Here is a 15,866-nt window from a genome sequence, read left to right as displayed (position 1 = left end):
CCGGCTGCGCGTTCCAGGGGCACGACCAGGCGCGGTTTGAGTCCGTGAAGGATGCTCTGATTTGCTCTTTCTGCTTGGCCGTTCGACTCGGGGTGGGCGACTGAGGCGAGGTCGAGTCGGATGCCCTTCTCTTCACAGAAGTCAGCCATCTCCCCTTTGGCGAAGTTGGTGCCATTGTCGGTTATGATGCTGTGAGGGTAGCCATATCGATAGATAAGCTCGCGTAGGAACTTTGTGGCTATCTTCCCGTCGCACTTCTTTATGGGCTTTGCTTCTACCCATTTGGTGAACTTGTCCACCGCAACCAGGAGGTGAGTATATCCGCCGGGGGCCGTTTTGAATTTCCCCACCATGTCCATGCCCCAGACGGTGAAGGGCCAGGTGAGGGGAATGGTCTTCAATGCCGACCCTGGCATGTGCGACTGGCTTGCATACTTTTGGCACCCGGCGCACGAACGGACGAGCGCGACTGCATCTTCGTGGGCTGTTGGCCAGTAGAAGCCGTGACGGAAGGCCTTGGTGACGATTGAACGCGCTCCTGCGTGGTGGCCGCAGTCCCCTGCGTGGATGTCGCGCAGAATGTTGCGCCCTTCTGCGGTAGCGACGCATCGTTGGAACACTCCCGAGACACTGCGCTTGTATAGTTCATTGTTGATGATGGTGAAGGACTTGCACCTGCGCACGATGGCCCGTGCTTTGGCTTCGTCCATTGGCAGTGTCTGGCGCTCGAGGTAGCTTATGTATGGCTCGGTCCAATCGATGCTGTCGGCGGAGAGTGCGACTAAGGTGGAGTCGGGAGCAGGTGGCTCGGCAATGTCCAGCTCGCGGGGTGCGCGCACCGAGGGGTGGCTGAGGATATCTAGGACGACGCCCGGAGGGGGTTGGAGTCGCTTGGACCCGATTCTGGCTAGCGCATCGGCTTCTTCATTCTTGCGCCTGTCGACCCATTCGACGATGTGACCGGCGAAGCTAGCGCCGGCTTGGTCGACGGCGCGCTTGTATGCGATCATGTTGGTGTCGGTGGCGTCGCAGGTGCCGGAAGTCTGGCTGGCGACCAGGTTGGAATCGCCGAGGCAGCGCAGCCGTGTTGCGCCCATCTCTTTTGCAACTCGCATACCGTGTAGAAGCGCCTCGTACTCGGCCATGTTGTTGGTGCAAGGCTCGAATCTGAGTTGCAGGACGTACTTCACTGTGTCGCCCTTTGGTGATGTGAGGACGATTCCCGCGCCTGCCCCTTCGAGGTTTTTAGAACCGTCGTAGTGCAGTGTCCAGTGTTTAAGGTCCGCGGGGGAGCTTGGCTGCTGGGCCTCTTCCCAGTCGGCGAGGAAGTCGGCGAGTGCCTGAGATTTGATGGCATGGCGCGACTCGTAGGTGATGTTGTGGACGCCGAGCTCGACTGCCCACTTGGCAATCCGGCCAGTTGCGTCGCGGTTGCAGATGATGTTGGCGAGTGGCGTTGAGGCGACTACCTTGATGGGGTGCTCGTGGAAGTAAGGGGCCAGTCGCCTCTGGGCCCTGAGGACTGCGTACACCAGCTTTTGGTAGTGCGGGTACCGCTGCTTGGATTCGATTAGAGCTTCGCTGATGTAGTAGACCGGGCGTTGTACCAGTTGCTCCCTTCCCTCTTCCTTCCGTTCGACAACCATGACCGCGCTTATAGCGCGGTTCGACGCGGCGACGTATAGGAGCATAGTCTCTTTTGGCAGCGGGGCCGCGAGGATAGGGGCATTCGAAAGAGCGTGCTGGAGTTCTTCCAGGGCCTGCTACGCCTCATCTGTCCACCTGAATGATTCCGACTTCTTGAGCAAGCGGTAGAGTGGCATGGCCTTGTCGCCGAGCCGGGGTATGAAGCGACTGAGGGCGGTGACTCGGCCGGCGAGTTTCTGCGCGTCGACTAGGCAGGTCGGCTGCTTGGTGCGCATGACCGCCAGTGTCTTCTCCGGGTTGGGCTCGATGCCTCGTTTGGAGACGACGTAGCCTAACAGTTGTCCGGACGGAACCCCGAAGGTGCACTTTAGAGGGTTGAGCTTGATCTTGTACCGCCGTAAGTTGGCGAATGTTTCGGCGAGGTCATTGATGAGGTCGGCCTGGTGAGTCGATTTGACCACCACGTCGTCGATGTAGACATGCACATTGCGGCCGATCTGGCTTTCCAGGCAGCTGTTCATGCACCGCTGGTACGTTGCTCCGGCGTTCTTGAGGCCGAAGGTCATGGACGTGTAGCAGTAGGCGCCCAGGGGCGTGATGAATGCTGTCTTCTCTTGGTCTTCCTTGGCCATCTTTATTTGATTGTACCCGGAGTACGCATCAAGGAAGCATAGCGACTCGGACCCGGCGACCGCATCGATAATTTGGTCGATTCGCGGTAGGACGAATGGGTCCTCGGGGCATGCGCTGTTGAGGCTTGTGTAGTCGATACACATTCGCCACGTCTTGTTTTTCTTTAGCACCAGGACTGGGTTTGCCAGCCATTTTGGGTGTTTGATTTCGATGATGAAGCCGGCGGCGAGTAGCCGGTTTACTTCTTCGGCGATTGCGCGTCGCCGTTCTTCTCCTACAGGGCGCATTGCCTGCCTAACGGGTCGCGCGGAGGGATCGACGTGTAATTTGTGCTCAGCAAGTTCTCTCGGGACACCTGGCATGTCAGACGGTTTCCATGCAAAGATATCTCGATTCTCACGGAGGAACTTGATGAGCGCGCTTTCCTATTGGGCGGACAGGCCCGTCCCAATGGTAACTTGCTTACTTGGATCGTTTTCTACAAGATCTACTTGGCGAGTGCCGGTTGCAGGCTTGAAGGTTGCTGCGGACGAGTCGAGCTCGGTTGGCTTCTCCAGGATGGCGGGGTCGTTGCGATCTACTGGGTACTTGGCGAGCTCGGCGGAGTTGTCTTGTTCGTCGGCGATGACGGCGTCGGCGAGCTTGGCGCTGACGTCCTCGCATTCCAGTGCCATCTCCGGATCGCCGTGGACGGTGATGACGCCTCGAGGCCCTGGCATCTTCATCATGTTGTATGCGTAGTGGGGGGTCGCCATGAAGCGGGCGAACGCCTGTCGGCCGAGTACGCAGTGGTAGGAGCTACGGAAGTTCACCACCTCGAACGTTATCCGCTCGGTGCGGTAGTTCACGGGCGTGCCGAAGGTGACTGGCAACGTCACCTTGCCGATCGGGAAGGCCTTCCGCCCAGGGACGATGCCGTGGAACGTAACCTTGGTGTTCTCGAGGCGTGAGTCTGGTAAACCAAGCCGCTGGAAGGTTTCGTAGTACATAATGTTGATGGAGCTCCCCCCGTCCATCAGGGTTTTTGGCAGCCAGTAGTCGGCGACCTTGGGCCTGACGACTAGTGCCACTCGGCCGGGGTACTCGATGCGGGGAGCGTGATCTTCGCGGCTCCAGGTAATGCTTTGCTCGGACCAGTTAAGCCACCGGGGCACGTCGGACAGAATGACTGCATGTACCGCCACTGCCCTTGCGAGGACCTTCCTGTCCCGCCGGTCGCCGACCCCAGTGAAGGTGTGGAGCGAGCCGGCGCTGCGACCGAAGCCTTCTCCCTTGTGCTGGTCTTGGTCTTTGGCGCGGTCTTTGTGCTGGTTACCGCCGTCATTTTCCTTGGCGCGGCGGGCCCTTTCTATCTGCTTCAGGGAGTAGCAATTTCCCGTCGTGTGATTGGCGGGTTTGCCCTCCTTGCTGTGATAGATGCATGGTGCATCTAGGAGGCTGCGGGCGTCGAAGCGCTTGGGCTGAGGCCGATCCTCCCGTGGTGCGCGAGTGTCGCGCCGGAACGATTTTGGCTCGCGCTGCTCGTAATCGGTGGTGGCGACCAGCTCGTTGTGTCCTCCCTCTCCGCGGCGCTTGCCATTGTTAGACCGGCCGGCGAATCGGTAGTCGCCACGCCGGGGCTCCGTGTGCGCAGGGCGGCGATTGCGTCGCTGACCGTACTCGTCGTCCGAGTCGACTGTAGGGTCTTCGTCGGCGTAGCGGGTGGCGATGTCGAAGAGCTCGGAGATTGAGATATTATCCCTGCTGACGCGACGGAGCTTGGCGCTTAGTGGTTCGTACCGGCAGCAGCGTCGGAAGCAATAGATTGCCGTGTCCGTGCTGATGCCACTGGAGGTCGTCCACATGTCCTGCCAGCGCTGCACCCACCGGCGGGTCGACTCGCGCGGGCCTTGGACGCAGCGATCCAGGTCTTCTATGGTTGTGGCACGGGTGTATGCGCTGGCGAAGTGCTGGATGAATGCGGCGCGGGCTTCTTCCCAAGAGTCAATGCTGTTGACGGTGAGGGTGTTGAACCAGTGGCGATTGACGCCGTCCTGACGCCGTCCATCATGAGAGGTAGGTAGCGTGCTGCGAGTAGCTCGGAGTGGCCCTGGATCCCCATTGCCATGGCGTACGAGTCGATCCAGACCGTAGGGTCGATATGTGTGTCGTACTTCTCGATGTCGCGGGGTCCTTTGAACCCCACAGGGTACGGCTCGCCTCTGATCATTGGCCCGAAGCAAGCGGGGCCGATTCGAGTGAACGCGCTCCGGCGCGGGGCTTCATCGGCGTGGCGGTCGTTCAACCGATTACGCGCCCGCCATTCTTGGTCGTTGACGATGTGGGTTCGGGCGTCGACTGGCTGTCCATTGGCGGCGACCATCACCCGCGCGGGGCGCGGCTCGATTCGGTTGTTAGACGAGTGGGCCGCGCGCGGTGCTGGCGGCGGGCCGTTGTTGGCGTTGACAACTGCGCGGTTTGCCGCGTCCGACGACGCCGCGCGACTGGCGGATGTGCGCGAATAGAGTCGCCCTTGCGAATCGGCTGTGGCGTGCTGTTGCTCCAATGCCTTGGCGACCAAGGCCTTGGCATGCTGGACAAGGATTGCTCCATCTCCCGTTTCGGGGATTCTTGCGAGGACGGCCTGAGCAGCCGCAACATTGTCGGCTGGAGACGAGTGCAACGGTAGGCCGTTGGCGTCAACTTCTGCCCGAGGAACTTCGGGTGGTGGCGGTGGGGGTGGCGGAGGTGCTCCGCGCGCCGCTCTATCGGCGACAGCCCGACTTCCTTCCGGGATGTCAGGGTTCTGGATTCGGGCGACCCGGATTTCTCCGTCTGGGTCGTCGAAGTTAAGGCGCGCGCTGGGGAAGTCGTTTGCGCGGGCACGCTCCATGCGCCGGCGGTTTCGCTGCTGACGATAGTGGGATACGGCTCTCACTTCATCTTGCTCGAGACGAAATTTCTGCCTTTCGGCGAGCTCCTTTTTCCTCTGCTCTTCGAGGGCCGCCCGGTGGGCCTCGATCTCTGTTGCGGTGGCGGTTGCAGGGAGGGGGGTGGTGAAGGCGTCGACTGGAAGCTCCTCCTCGCCCCCTGCCATGAAGACTGCGGTCGGGTAGCGGTAGCGTGGGGCCTCGACGGAGTCCGAGTCGGAGTCGCTGCCGAAGAGGGAGAGGATGGAGTCGTCCTCGAAGCCACCTTCGAAGTCGCTTGGGTGGGAGACCAAGGAGATAGAGTCCTTGGCCGATGCCGTGGCAACAGAGCGGGCAGTCGGGGACGAGGACCCGGCACCCGATGTTATAGCGATGATGTCGGTGAAGTCGGCGTCGATCGCGGCGATGACGGAGTCGATGGCTGGGACGGTGTCGGCGGAGTCGGCGGCTGGGACGGTGTCGGCGGAGTCGGCGGCTGTCGAGGCAACAGTGGAGTTGGCGGTCGGTGCCACGACCGCCGACTCGGCATCGTCTTCCAGGGCCATCTCAGCCTCTGCGTATACCTCGCCGGTGACCGGGCGAGTAGCAGTGAGGAGCTGTCCCGGCGCGAAGGGGTCGTGCGACCGACCGGGGCGAGGCTCAGCGGGGTCGCTGACGCCGGCGAGCCCAACGAAGAGGTTGATGGAGCCGATCGGCACCATCCAGGCGTGCTTGAGAGGCGACAAGGCGGGCCGGTAGGTGCTTGGCTGGATGTGGAAGAAATTGCCGGTGGCGATCATCCTGCCGGAAGCAACCGGCCGCCGCACTGGCGAGTAGGGCCTCGCCGTAGCTCGGAGGCTTGATGTCCCATGCCCCACGGTGGGCGCCACTGTCGTGGATGTGACCACGGCAGATGCTACAGGGGTAGCACTTCGTTGATGCGAGGGGAAGGGAACATCGCCATCTACGGGTCGAGGTGCAAGAGACGCAAGGGTTTTACCCAGGTTCAGCCCCTCCGGAGAGTAAAAGGCCTACGTCCTGCTAGATCTTTATTGCTCAGTGGAGAATTACAATGGGGGGGCTCAGTCGGCGGCTACGCCAAGAGCTTACAAGGGGAGATTAGATCTCGAATAAGGTGTCCTCTAGGGTTTAAGCTCGGGGGTTTATATAGGCACCCCCGATCTAGGGTTACATGGAGATAACTCCGAATCGTATCAGTTGCTACTAATCCGGGATCCGCTAACCCTCTTGCAAGTAATCTTCTTATCCAGTCGCGTAGATCACCTCCTTGGGATCACGGCCCAGTCGCCTTAGGGCCCAGTCGCTTGGGCGACTGGCGGTCCGCCTGGGCCTCCGTCTTCACGGCGAGTGGGACTGGCGACCCACCCCCTATGGGCATATCCCCATCAATCACCATCACCATGGCGGCGCCCCATACGACAACCCCGATAGATAATTTGAATTGAAAACTCAAACAAAAGCTTAGAAATTCAAATAAGTTTTCAAATTTAAAGTTTGAGCCAACACACGGCCACCAAATTTGAATAGGTTTTCGAATATGAAGTTTGGGCCAACATACGGCCACTGAATCGCTGTCTCCGGCTGCAAAAAACAACTTCGGCTTCCAAGCCAACTGATCAGATGAACGGGGTCAAGGGCGGCTCAACCTCGATGGCTTCCTCATCGGCGACGAGCCTTGGCCGCAGCTCCATCGCTGCAACAGGATCCACGGTTGCCGGGGAGACACGAACGTCAACAGTGCCGGCGGAGACATGAACGTGGAGGGTGCCGCTGGAGACATGAACGTGGAGGCTGCCAGCGGAGACATGAACGTGGAAGGGATGGGGTTTTGGTGGAAAAGATGTATAATTTTGAGATGTGTGGCTGACAGGTGGCTCCCACGCTCAAAAAATTCGCCTCGCGAGGCGCTGGCGTGCCCGATTCGCGCTCTTCACCAAGGGGCCGACACGGGGTTGTCGGTGCTTCATTGGGCTCGAAAAAGCGCCGGCGCTATTTGGGGCGCGCCGGTGTGAGCCCATTTTCGCTCCCGGTTCCCAAAACGCTATCGAGATCGCTATGGGGCGTGCCGGTGGAGATGCTCTTATAGCACATATATAAAATATATATCATTATTTTTTGCGGGAAAAGAAACTTTTTATTAAGCATGAAAGGTTACAAGACGATCATGGTCTAGCACCTGAAGGACATCTTCAGGCCTATAACCTAACCACGTAATTGTACGGCATTCTGCCCCTTGCAAAATTTGAGGCTAACTATAACCTGCGGATCGCTCCATTTTTATAAACTCACACAATCTATTACGATTTTCTAATAACGTAACTTTTGTGTTGTACAATTATTATTATGTTAACCAAATTGACTACCTAGAAATACACACAAGTTTTATGAACTAGGACGGAGGTACTATTCTAACAACAAGGTGGATCAATCCAGATTGTGGTCCGCGGGTGGGACGACTCCACTACACTATGGTTTTGCGACAACGATATGAACATCCCCACGTTCACTAATAAAAATAACCACCTTTTCACAGTAAGGGGCTACGGCTCACTGATTACCAAACCCTTTCGGTCTCCTCCTCCGGATTTACATCACCAGTTACATCATTTGTTTGGTTGGAGTGGGAAGATGATGGATACACAGCTTGCCATGGGCCTTTACGGTCAGAAAACACCATATGGCAGGAAACATACTGTACACAAATTTGGCTATCTCCAATGTCTCACAATATAATATAAGTTGGTATGGGAACATTATTAAGATATCTAACACGAGATCCTTTTATATATGTTGGGAACTAGGTCATGCCTTGTTGCTATGCACTTGTAATGGTTTCTCATATCTCATTCATGAATCATGAGTTGCTGTACGATTCCTGCTTTTGCACTAAGCACATACAGCCTGTGTGATTCCGTCCTTGCATAAATACTACCTCTGTCCATAAATAGATGCCAAAAGTTTGTCTAAATATGAATGTATCTAGTCATGATTTAGTGTATAGATACATCCGAATTTGGACAAATCTTTGGCATCTATTTATGGACGGAGGGAGTATGTGGTTCTTGTTTACATTTCTGAAATCACATGTACAATTCTTTACTTTTCTGGAATATATGTTTCCTTTTTTATGTCAATAGATTATCCAGAGTTCCGAATCACCTTTTTGTGCACATATCAGGACTCCTTTAATCTTCAAAGGGATTTTATTTTTCCAAATAAATCAATGGGGAACTAGATGAATGTAGAGTTTATACTCTTTTCAATTCTTTATTATTAAGCACAACTCAGTCTAGCACACTTTTTTATAGAAAAAATACGTTCTGATACTGGATAGAAGGGCACTGGTTTGACTCATAAAGTCTCCACGAACATAGGCCAGGAACCCAAACGGCAACAACTCCCATTACATTTGCCGTCGAAACAGGCAATTTCAGGGCAGAAGCACCAAAGATTCAGCTCATAATTCAATGTCAAAACGTACAATTACACCCAGAAAAGTCAGCGTCCATTTGCAATGAACAAATAAGATGGGCATTCTGTTCCTCTTGCCACATAACACTAACAATCCACCACACAACACTACATGTGTTTAAGCTGTTTCTCTACCAGGTGTTCACCAGCACATGCCACCATGTACAGTCAACGGATGGGATTTGTCAAGGTACCTGGATTTGTATCCGGAACTCACAGTTGCAGGTCAAGTAAGCACGGTGGCTAATGGAGCCTCTAGCAGACATCTCATGGAACCAGGGTCATCACAGCTTCTTCCTTCCTACATCTGTGTCTAGAAACATCTCAACCTGTCAACAGCAGAAATGAAATTCTGCGTCATGACACCTAAATTAACTGGAAAACAAATTGAATGATACTGCAATTTTCTCAAAAAACAAAATAGAGATCGGTACCTCAAATCCCTTCTGATGTTTGCAGATTAGTTCCATTGCTGTCATCCACTAGCATTCCCCTGTGAAAGAGTTTGTCAGGGCTCGTAAAGAGAGGGAGAGAGGGGGAGCGAGAGCAGGGGAGGGAGATCGTACTGTTCTTTAGCTTCAAGTTTAAGCTGATCAATCTGATTCTGCAGATCAACACAGGCAGCTTGAATAGCTATATTTTTCTGGCACAGTTCCTGCCATTCTACTGTCAATGCATGGAGTTGCCCACCAGTGTTTTGCTGATCCAAAATAATAATAATCAGTTAACTGCAAAGTACACGCATATTGGTACAAATTTAGGACAAGAGATCAACAATTTGCTACCTGATGAAATTTCCTCTCACGGTTGACGGTTTCTATTTTTTCGTTGTATTCCAAAGCCATCTTTTGCATCCTGCAGAGTATCAGATTACCACAGTGAGTCATAGCTGGTGATCAACTTTTTGAAAAGCTGGCATGCATGCCCAATAATAAAGCATGTACAAGCAAGTGCTTGCACTAACACTGATGCATCACACAGGTGAGACCGGCCTACAGAAATATTGGTTTCTAGTCACCTTCGACATAGAACAGTACTGATAAGTGATAACGCAGACACTAAACTGAACCATGTCAAACGAAATTCAAGGAAAATAGGACGATATGCACAGCACTGAAATCAAAGTGATACAACACTGTCAAGGACAATGGTGAGAACAAATTACCTAGACAAAACCGATTCCATTTTCCTGTTCTGGAGCTTCCAAACCTCAACACCGTGCTTCAGCATAAGCTCCAGATTCTCAATCCTGTAATACTAACTTCATTTCAAAAAAGGATAAAAGAAGTATGTTTGAAAGCAATAGCACATGATAACTTGATAAGAACCATATGCATATGGTGAAACAAAGAGACAGCAATTCCTAAATAAAATGCATAGCACAACTGAAGCTAAATCATTCAAAGACTTCTATATAACACTCAAAACCACTAAACTAAAACTGGAGCATGAATTGTTAACAATATTGTTATTATAGTATGTCTATTACTCTATACAACTACGAGCACTGTGCTACCTTCCATTCTATAAATAGTACATATATGAAAGAAATAGCTCTTACATCGCAACAATATTTTGCTTGTCATTTCAACAAACTGGAGAACACTCTGTTAATAGTTCTGCCTTTTGAATCAAATTCTTATTTGAACATATTATAACCTGTATTTTTTACAGCATAGATAGCTTACAAGATATTATAGTAATGGAAAACTTTGGTGATAACTAATTACTAAAAAAATGGTCAGCAGGGCATGATACAACAAGATGTTGATCAACGTAATAATGTAATATTCTAATGCAGCTAAGTGCAATATACTGCTTGAACTTCACAGTACAATTCTAATTCAATGCCCAGTGTGTTTAGCTTATTATTAGTAAATGACATTTTGTATGGGGAAAGGTTCCATGAATATCCTGACCACAGCACTAAAAAAATCACTACAGGAGCTCATTTGCTTTATGACTTCACAACTACACAACATTCATATTCATAAACTGAAACTGTTATAAACAAGCTGCCTTAGAAGGCCACTTAGAGTTGCCAATCAGCTAATTGTCTATCTTCTCTAAAGAAATGTTGATTCACAACACGTGATTATTCAAAATGCACCACCTTACCTTATAATTTGATGCTGCAGTTGGCTCTGAGCATTCCGTAGAGCCTGCCTCCAAGCAGCAACATCATTCCTCTTGTTTGCTGGGGGTGGCTCCAAACCATAGCGGGACATCTCTATGGTAGCAGGTGGCTTGCCTGCTCTAACACGTTCATACTCTTTCGCAAGCATAGGATGATCCTAAAACAAAAACAATTGCTAAATGAGAACCTGACAGATTTTACATCGACAAATAAAAAATCCAAATAATTAAAACATGTGAGTCTTAAGTCTCCAGTTATACATTATTGACATAATCTTTCACAAGAAAAGTACTGATCATTTAATAGATCCGCATATGTACATAGAAAATGTGCAACAGATTTACAGTTTATAAACACATGTAGGTGTTAAGTGCCATCATATATGCAACTTATGCACGGGATGTGGCTTTATTGACACATATGAAACACTTAACAAGTTAGCATTCAACTGCTACCAGAGATCCAAGTGCTGCAAATTATGAATAAATTGTTGTGTCAACGCCTAACAGCCTAGCTACCTAAACTAATCGTTAGTTGTGTTCATCAAAGGAAAATCAGAACTGGTCCAAAATATATGTAGTTCAGAGCTGGTTTTGGTTTGCAAATACTGCCTGCTGTTTTTAGGCAACATGTCCAACAAACTGTGTTTTAATTGCTTGCTGGCAGTGGCATTACAGAGTCACACACACAATTAACAGAGGACAAGCTAGGCTTGAACACTTTTAGTTTGGGTCCTTTAGTAATGGCACCATGGCAGTTACCCTTTGCAGGCGATCAGCTGAACCTGATTTTTTTTGCTCTGTTATCTTAACTTGATGATAGTGAAATCGCTCATTTTGAGGGATATGGCAAAAAGTAAATTAAAAAAAAATGGTATGAAGTATGTACATGTTATGTTGTATGTGAATGAAACTAAAAAACATCTATTTTCGACAGTAAATAAAACTGTTCATTTCAAGGTGAGAATGTCCTTCCAATCTAACTGCAGTTCAACTAGTACGTATAAGTTTTTCTGAAATAAATCCATCAGAGTATGCCCCATGTTATTGATATTAGCATATTTCTCTAAGCTAGTGTGGTCAACATCGGTGCGGATTACCTAAGTATAGCTTCACACATACAGAACAAGGACTAAGCTAATGTATCAGCTTTTGGTATGGTTTTCACAATATACGCATTTCTGTAACAGCATGTTCCATTAAGCAAATCAATATTGGCCTTCAGAGAAACATTACAACCTAAGAAGGCATCAATATTTTACTGGATGACATAGTGCTTGCATTGCATTTGTGGTAAAAAAATACATCGTTTGCTTCAGCGGAATTAAAGGCACAGGATATCCAATGGCTGCTTTCGATACCAGCTTAGTAGTGAAAGTATACCACAATAATTTTAAGCAGTTAGCCTTTCCCTCCAGACATTACTATCCATCGTCTGTGGTAAGATTACTCCTGTTGCTTCAGCAAGGTTAAAGGCACGAGATATTCAATGGCTTCTTTCTATACAAGTTTACTAGTGAAAGTATGCAACAGCAGAAACTAATAATATCAACAGTAGCCAACAAAGGTGGCTAACATACTAGCATACAGCAAATTGGTTCTGCATGAGCTTATGCAAATCTTAATGAACCAGGCAAAATGAAGATAAAAATATAGCCATCAGTGCATACAGAATTAAGTCCTTAACAAAAAGGTATGTGTTATAAGATACCAGCAGCAGTGAGATCTCTGATGAAAGCCATGCTATTCTGTCAACAAAATTTTGAACATCAGAGACATCACCCACAATTCTAATTTAATTAGACCTACAATCATAAGCTTTACACAGACCTTTCTTTATAAGCATTTCGAAGATAGTACCTTTACGATGCAGTGCAGCAGCATCTACAGTAACACACAAGTATTCATTCAAGAGAACATCTCATAGCATGGGAAGAAGCTTTGTGCACTTTGATGCTATAAAGATCTTAGAAGACTGAACAGGAGAAGCTATGGTGGGCACCTGAACCCTGGTGTAATATCAAGTATAGCTCCATCAAGTAACATCATGCACACACACCTCCAACAATATGTAATCATATCCATAAAACATAGGCAGGTCTGCGAAATAAATAGTGCAAATTACAGTGCTGAATTTATAAAAAGCACAATACAAGAATCCACAAGGCAGGAACCAACAAAAAGGATCTCCATGATGGCCACTGAAGCTTGGTTGTAAGTGTTGCCCTATGAGTAAATTGGGGAAAGAAAAGCTCATTTTTTCCTCCCACCACGCTCCCTCAGAGCTAGATTGATCACAACCCCAGGGCCAACATTGTAATAAGCAAGAGAAAGATTGTCTTTGAGGAAACTAGTCCTAACACTCAGCTTCTGCTTATTAGCAGGAAGCTGCAGCTCTCCAGCAATCTGCTCCTTGAGACTGCCGACGGTGTCTGAGAGAGATTGGACAGGGATCTCCAAAACTTGGCCTGGCAAGTTTCTTTCATCAAGGCTGGGTACAGAAACCGAGATGCGAGCAGGGCCCTGCAGGAAACAGATATGTTAGCATTACCATGCCAGATAATAAGAAAGAGAAGTAGGTAATTAGTGCAGAAATAGATGAGAAGAGACATTACCGGATGCTGAGCAAGGAACTGCTCTGCTGGAATGAGAGAAGCATCATCTGTTCTTGGCCTCTTAGGTTCTGGTTCATCAGGTAGAGGTGGCTGCTCCTCAGCAGGTGGTTGAGGAGGCAAAGGTGGTGGAGGCTGGGGGATTCCGATGGGGTTGACCATTGTTGGCATGGTCTGCATGTGTGGCGGCGGGGGCATAGGGAACCGTGGTGGACCAGGCATGAACTGGGTAGTATGGCCTGGAGGAGGAGGGATACTGTTTGGCATATGACCCATGGGACCAGTCATTCTAATCATCTGCTGTTGACCTGGTGGTGGAGGTTGGTGCATGTTGGGCATCATATGTGGAACTCCTTGCATATGATGAGGCGGGGGGTGGATATGATAAGGCATCGGATTTGGTGTAAATCGGGGAACATTAATCAGAGGAAGTGGTTGAGGAGGCCGGGGCAACGACATGCCAGGCTGAGGAAGTGGAGCTGGACCTCGCACATTGGAAGCATCAAATTGCTGTTCCTCACCACCCATAGACATTGCCTGAGTGGCAGTCCAACCAATGCTACCAGAATGACCATCCCAAATAACCTGCTTTGGCTGCTCGTCCTTCTTCTTTTCAATTTCTGCCTTGACGGCATTAGAAACCTCTTCCTCGGTCGTTCCAAATATATCAGGCCTTGTGCGCGCAAGACCAATGATGTTACGAGAGATCTCATCGTCAGGAGCAAGTGTGGTCTCCTTAATCTTGGCCATCATTCTTTCTTTCTGTTCCTTGTACTTGGGGTCAATGAGCGAGATGCGCATGTGTTCTTCCATCTCGCTGATCGGAATGAGCTCCCCGGTTATCGGTGAGACAACAACCTTGGTGGGATCCCTCTCCGCAGGCATCCTCTCCTCAGGCCTCTTATAGTTCTTGACAATCCTCATAGGTGGCTCATCATCACCAGTGACCATAACTTGTGCTCCTCCTTCATTCTCCTGGAGCCTTGCAGCCTTCATTCCCTCCTCAACAAGTTGCATCTCATCATCATCCATCTCCATCGCATCATCCTTAGCTGGTTCAGCTAACTCCGCGGGTTCATCGTCCTCTCTCAAGGTCTCCATCCTCTTGCGGCGCTTCAATTCGTCTAGGGTAAGCGGGACAGGAAGCCCCTCGTACTCATCATCTGCAAACTCAATCGTCTCGACGACGACAAAGTCATGCCAATCAATCATGGACATCTGCATCCTCTCCAGCTCAACCTCATTATCTGCCTGCTGCCTAGCCTGCTCCTGCGACCGATCCCACTCCAGCCGGTTGAGGCAGCGCTCGAGCACGGTGGTGAGGTCCTTGGACCCCTCCCGCAGGTCCCTGATGAGCGCAGGCACGCCCTCATCTGGCCTCATCACCCTCGAGTAGGCATCCGAGAGCATGGTGAAGAAGGTGAACAAGCTGTGGGTGGGGCGGATGAAGTTGAACTGCGGGTTGGTGGCCTCGCGCTGGGCCAGAGCAGTCATGAAGTTCTTACCGTTCCGAGCCACAAACTGCGCGGTGAGCTTGATGATGTCCAGCTCCTCCTCCCCGGTGATACCCTCGGGCAGGTGCACGGTGTAGAGCTCCGCCTTGGGCGGCACGAGCACCTTGGTTGGCGGCGCCACGCGGAAGGGCGCGGAGTGGTCGGGCTTGTCATCCGAGCCATCGGCGGGGTCGGACGGGAGCTGCTGGGCGTCGGTGGCGGGAGGCTGGGCGGCGATCTCGGCGATGCGGTGCTGGTAGTAGGCGTGGTAGGGGTCGGAGGGCTGCAGGAAGTTGAACTTGGCGTTGCCCTGGTTGAGTTGGACGATGCGGCGCTCGAAGTCGGGGCCGTTCTTGGCGACGAAGGTGGCCGTCTTCTCGATGATGACGCGGATGTCGGGCGGAGGGTGGATGATGCCGATGGTGCGCGTGTGCGTGGCCACCGTCGGCGCGGGCTCGGGCTCGGGCTTCGAGGGCGCGGCGGCGACGGCGGCGGACGAGAGAACAATCTGAAGCTGCTCCTGGCGGTCGACGTCGCCGTCCGGCGCGGGAAGGAGGGGCATGGGGGCCACCGTGGGGGCTCCCATGTGGGCGGCGGCGGCGGCGGCGGCGGCGGCGGCGGCCTCTAGGGTTTCGGCGACCGGACGGGATTTTAGATCGGCAAGCCCGCTACTACGCGAACGAGGGGACTGTAATGTGGTGGGATCCGGTTGGAGCCTTTGAGGGTCGGTTTGTTTGATCGGGATAAGGTTAAGTCGGTCGGCCGACCAACTCAAGTGTGAGTCCTCTCATTTTCATTCTCGTTTTTCGTGGTTATTGTTTGACAAAAAATGATTTATGTGTATAATTTTTTTATATATAAAACTAATATTATTTTCAATAAAATTCTAACAATATTAATTATGTCCAATTTATTAGGTCAAAGTTCATCTTGAAATGCATGTGAGCCTTATTCATAAGAGAAGA

At 51.0% G+C, this 15,866-nt stretch overlaps 2 protein-coding genes across 2 annotated transcripts; both read right to left on the bottom strand.

Annotated features, from left to right (window-relative positions):
• Nucleotides 1–8,550: 8,550 nt before the first annotated feature.
• LOC127318315 (pre-mRNA-splicing factor SPF27 homolog) lies at nucleotides 8,551–12,680 on the bottom strand. The gene is made up of 7 exons (XM_051348786.1): nucleotides 12,657–12,680; nucleotides 10,779–10,954; nucleotides 9,826–9,909; nucleotides 9,446–9,515; nucleotides 9,227–9,360; nucleotides 9,095–9,153; nucleotides 8,551–8,989 (listed from the first exon to the last, which is right to left on the bottom strand). The coding sequence occupies exons 1-6, from the start codon at nucleotides 12,678–12,680 to the stop codon at nucleotides 9,096–9,098; spliced, it is 546 nt and encodes a 181-aa protein (XP_051204746.1). The 3' UTR covers nucleotides 8,551–8,989; nucleotide 9,095.
• Nucleotides 12,681–12,856: 176 nt separating this feature from the next.
• On the bottom strand, nucleotides 12,857–15,615 carry LOC127318291 (probable splicing factor 3A subunit 1). Its single transcript, XM_051348769.2, has 2 exons — nucleotides 13,412–15,615; nucleotides 12,857–13,319 (listed from the first exon to the last, which is right to left on the bottom strand). The coding sequence occupies exons 1-2, from the start codon at nucleotides 15,485–15,487 to the stop codon at nucleotides 13,050–13,052; spliced, it is 2,346 nt and encodes a 781-aa protein (XP_051204729.1). The 5' UTR covers nucleotides 15,488–15,615; the 3' UTR covers nucleotides 12,857–13,049.
• Nucleotides 15,616–15,866: the final 251 nt, after the last annotated feature.

The sequence above is a fragment of the Lolium perenne genome, chromosome 1 (assembly GCF_019359855.2).
Source record: "Lolium perenne isolate Kyuss_39 chromosome 1, Kyuss_2.0, whole genome shotgun sequence".
Taxonomy (NCBI): Eukaryota; Viridiplantae; Streptophyta; class Magnoliopsida; order Poales; family Poaceae; genus Lolium; species Lolium perenne.
The sequence above is the reverse complement of the archived record's forward strand: the minus strand, read 5'-3'. Positions and strand labels throughout refer to the sequence as shown.

Bases quoted from the DNA above. Each gene is read 5' to 3' on its own strand.
- LOC127318315 (XM_051348786.1), bottom strand. From the start codon at position 12,680: ATGCTGCTGCACTGCATCGTAAAG. The intron at 10,955-12,656 runs GTACTATCTTCG...TTTTTGTTTTAG, and splicing joins TGCTGCACTGCATCGTAAAG to GATCATCCTATGCTTGCGAA. The intron at 9,516-9,825 runs GTAATTTGTTCT...GATACTCTGCAG, and splicing joins ATGGAATCGGTTTTGTCTAG to GATGCAAAAGATGGCTTTGG.
- LOC127318291 (XM_051348769.2), bottom strand. From the start codon at position 15,487: ATGGGAGCCCCCACGGTGGCCCCCATGCCCCTCCTTCCCGCGCCGGAC. The intron at 13,320-13,411 runs GTAATGTCTCTT...TGTTTCCTGCAG, and splicing joins AGTTCCTTGCTCAGCATCCG to GGCCCTGCTCGCATCTCGGT.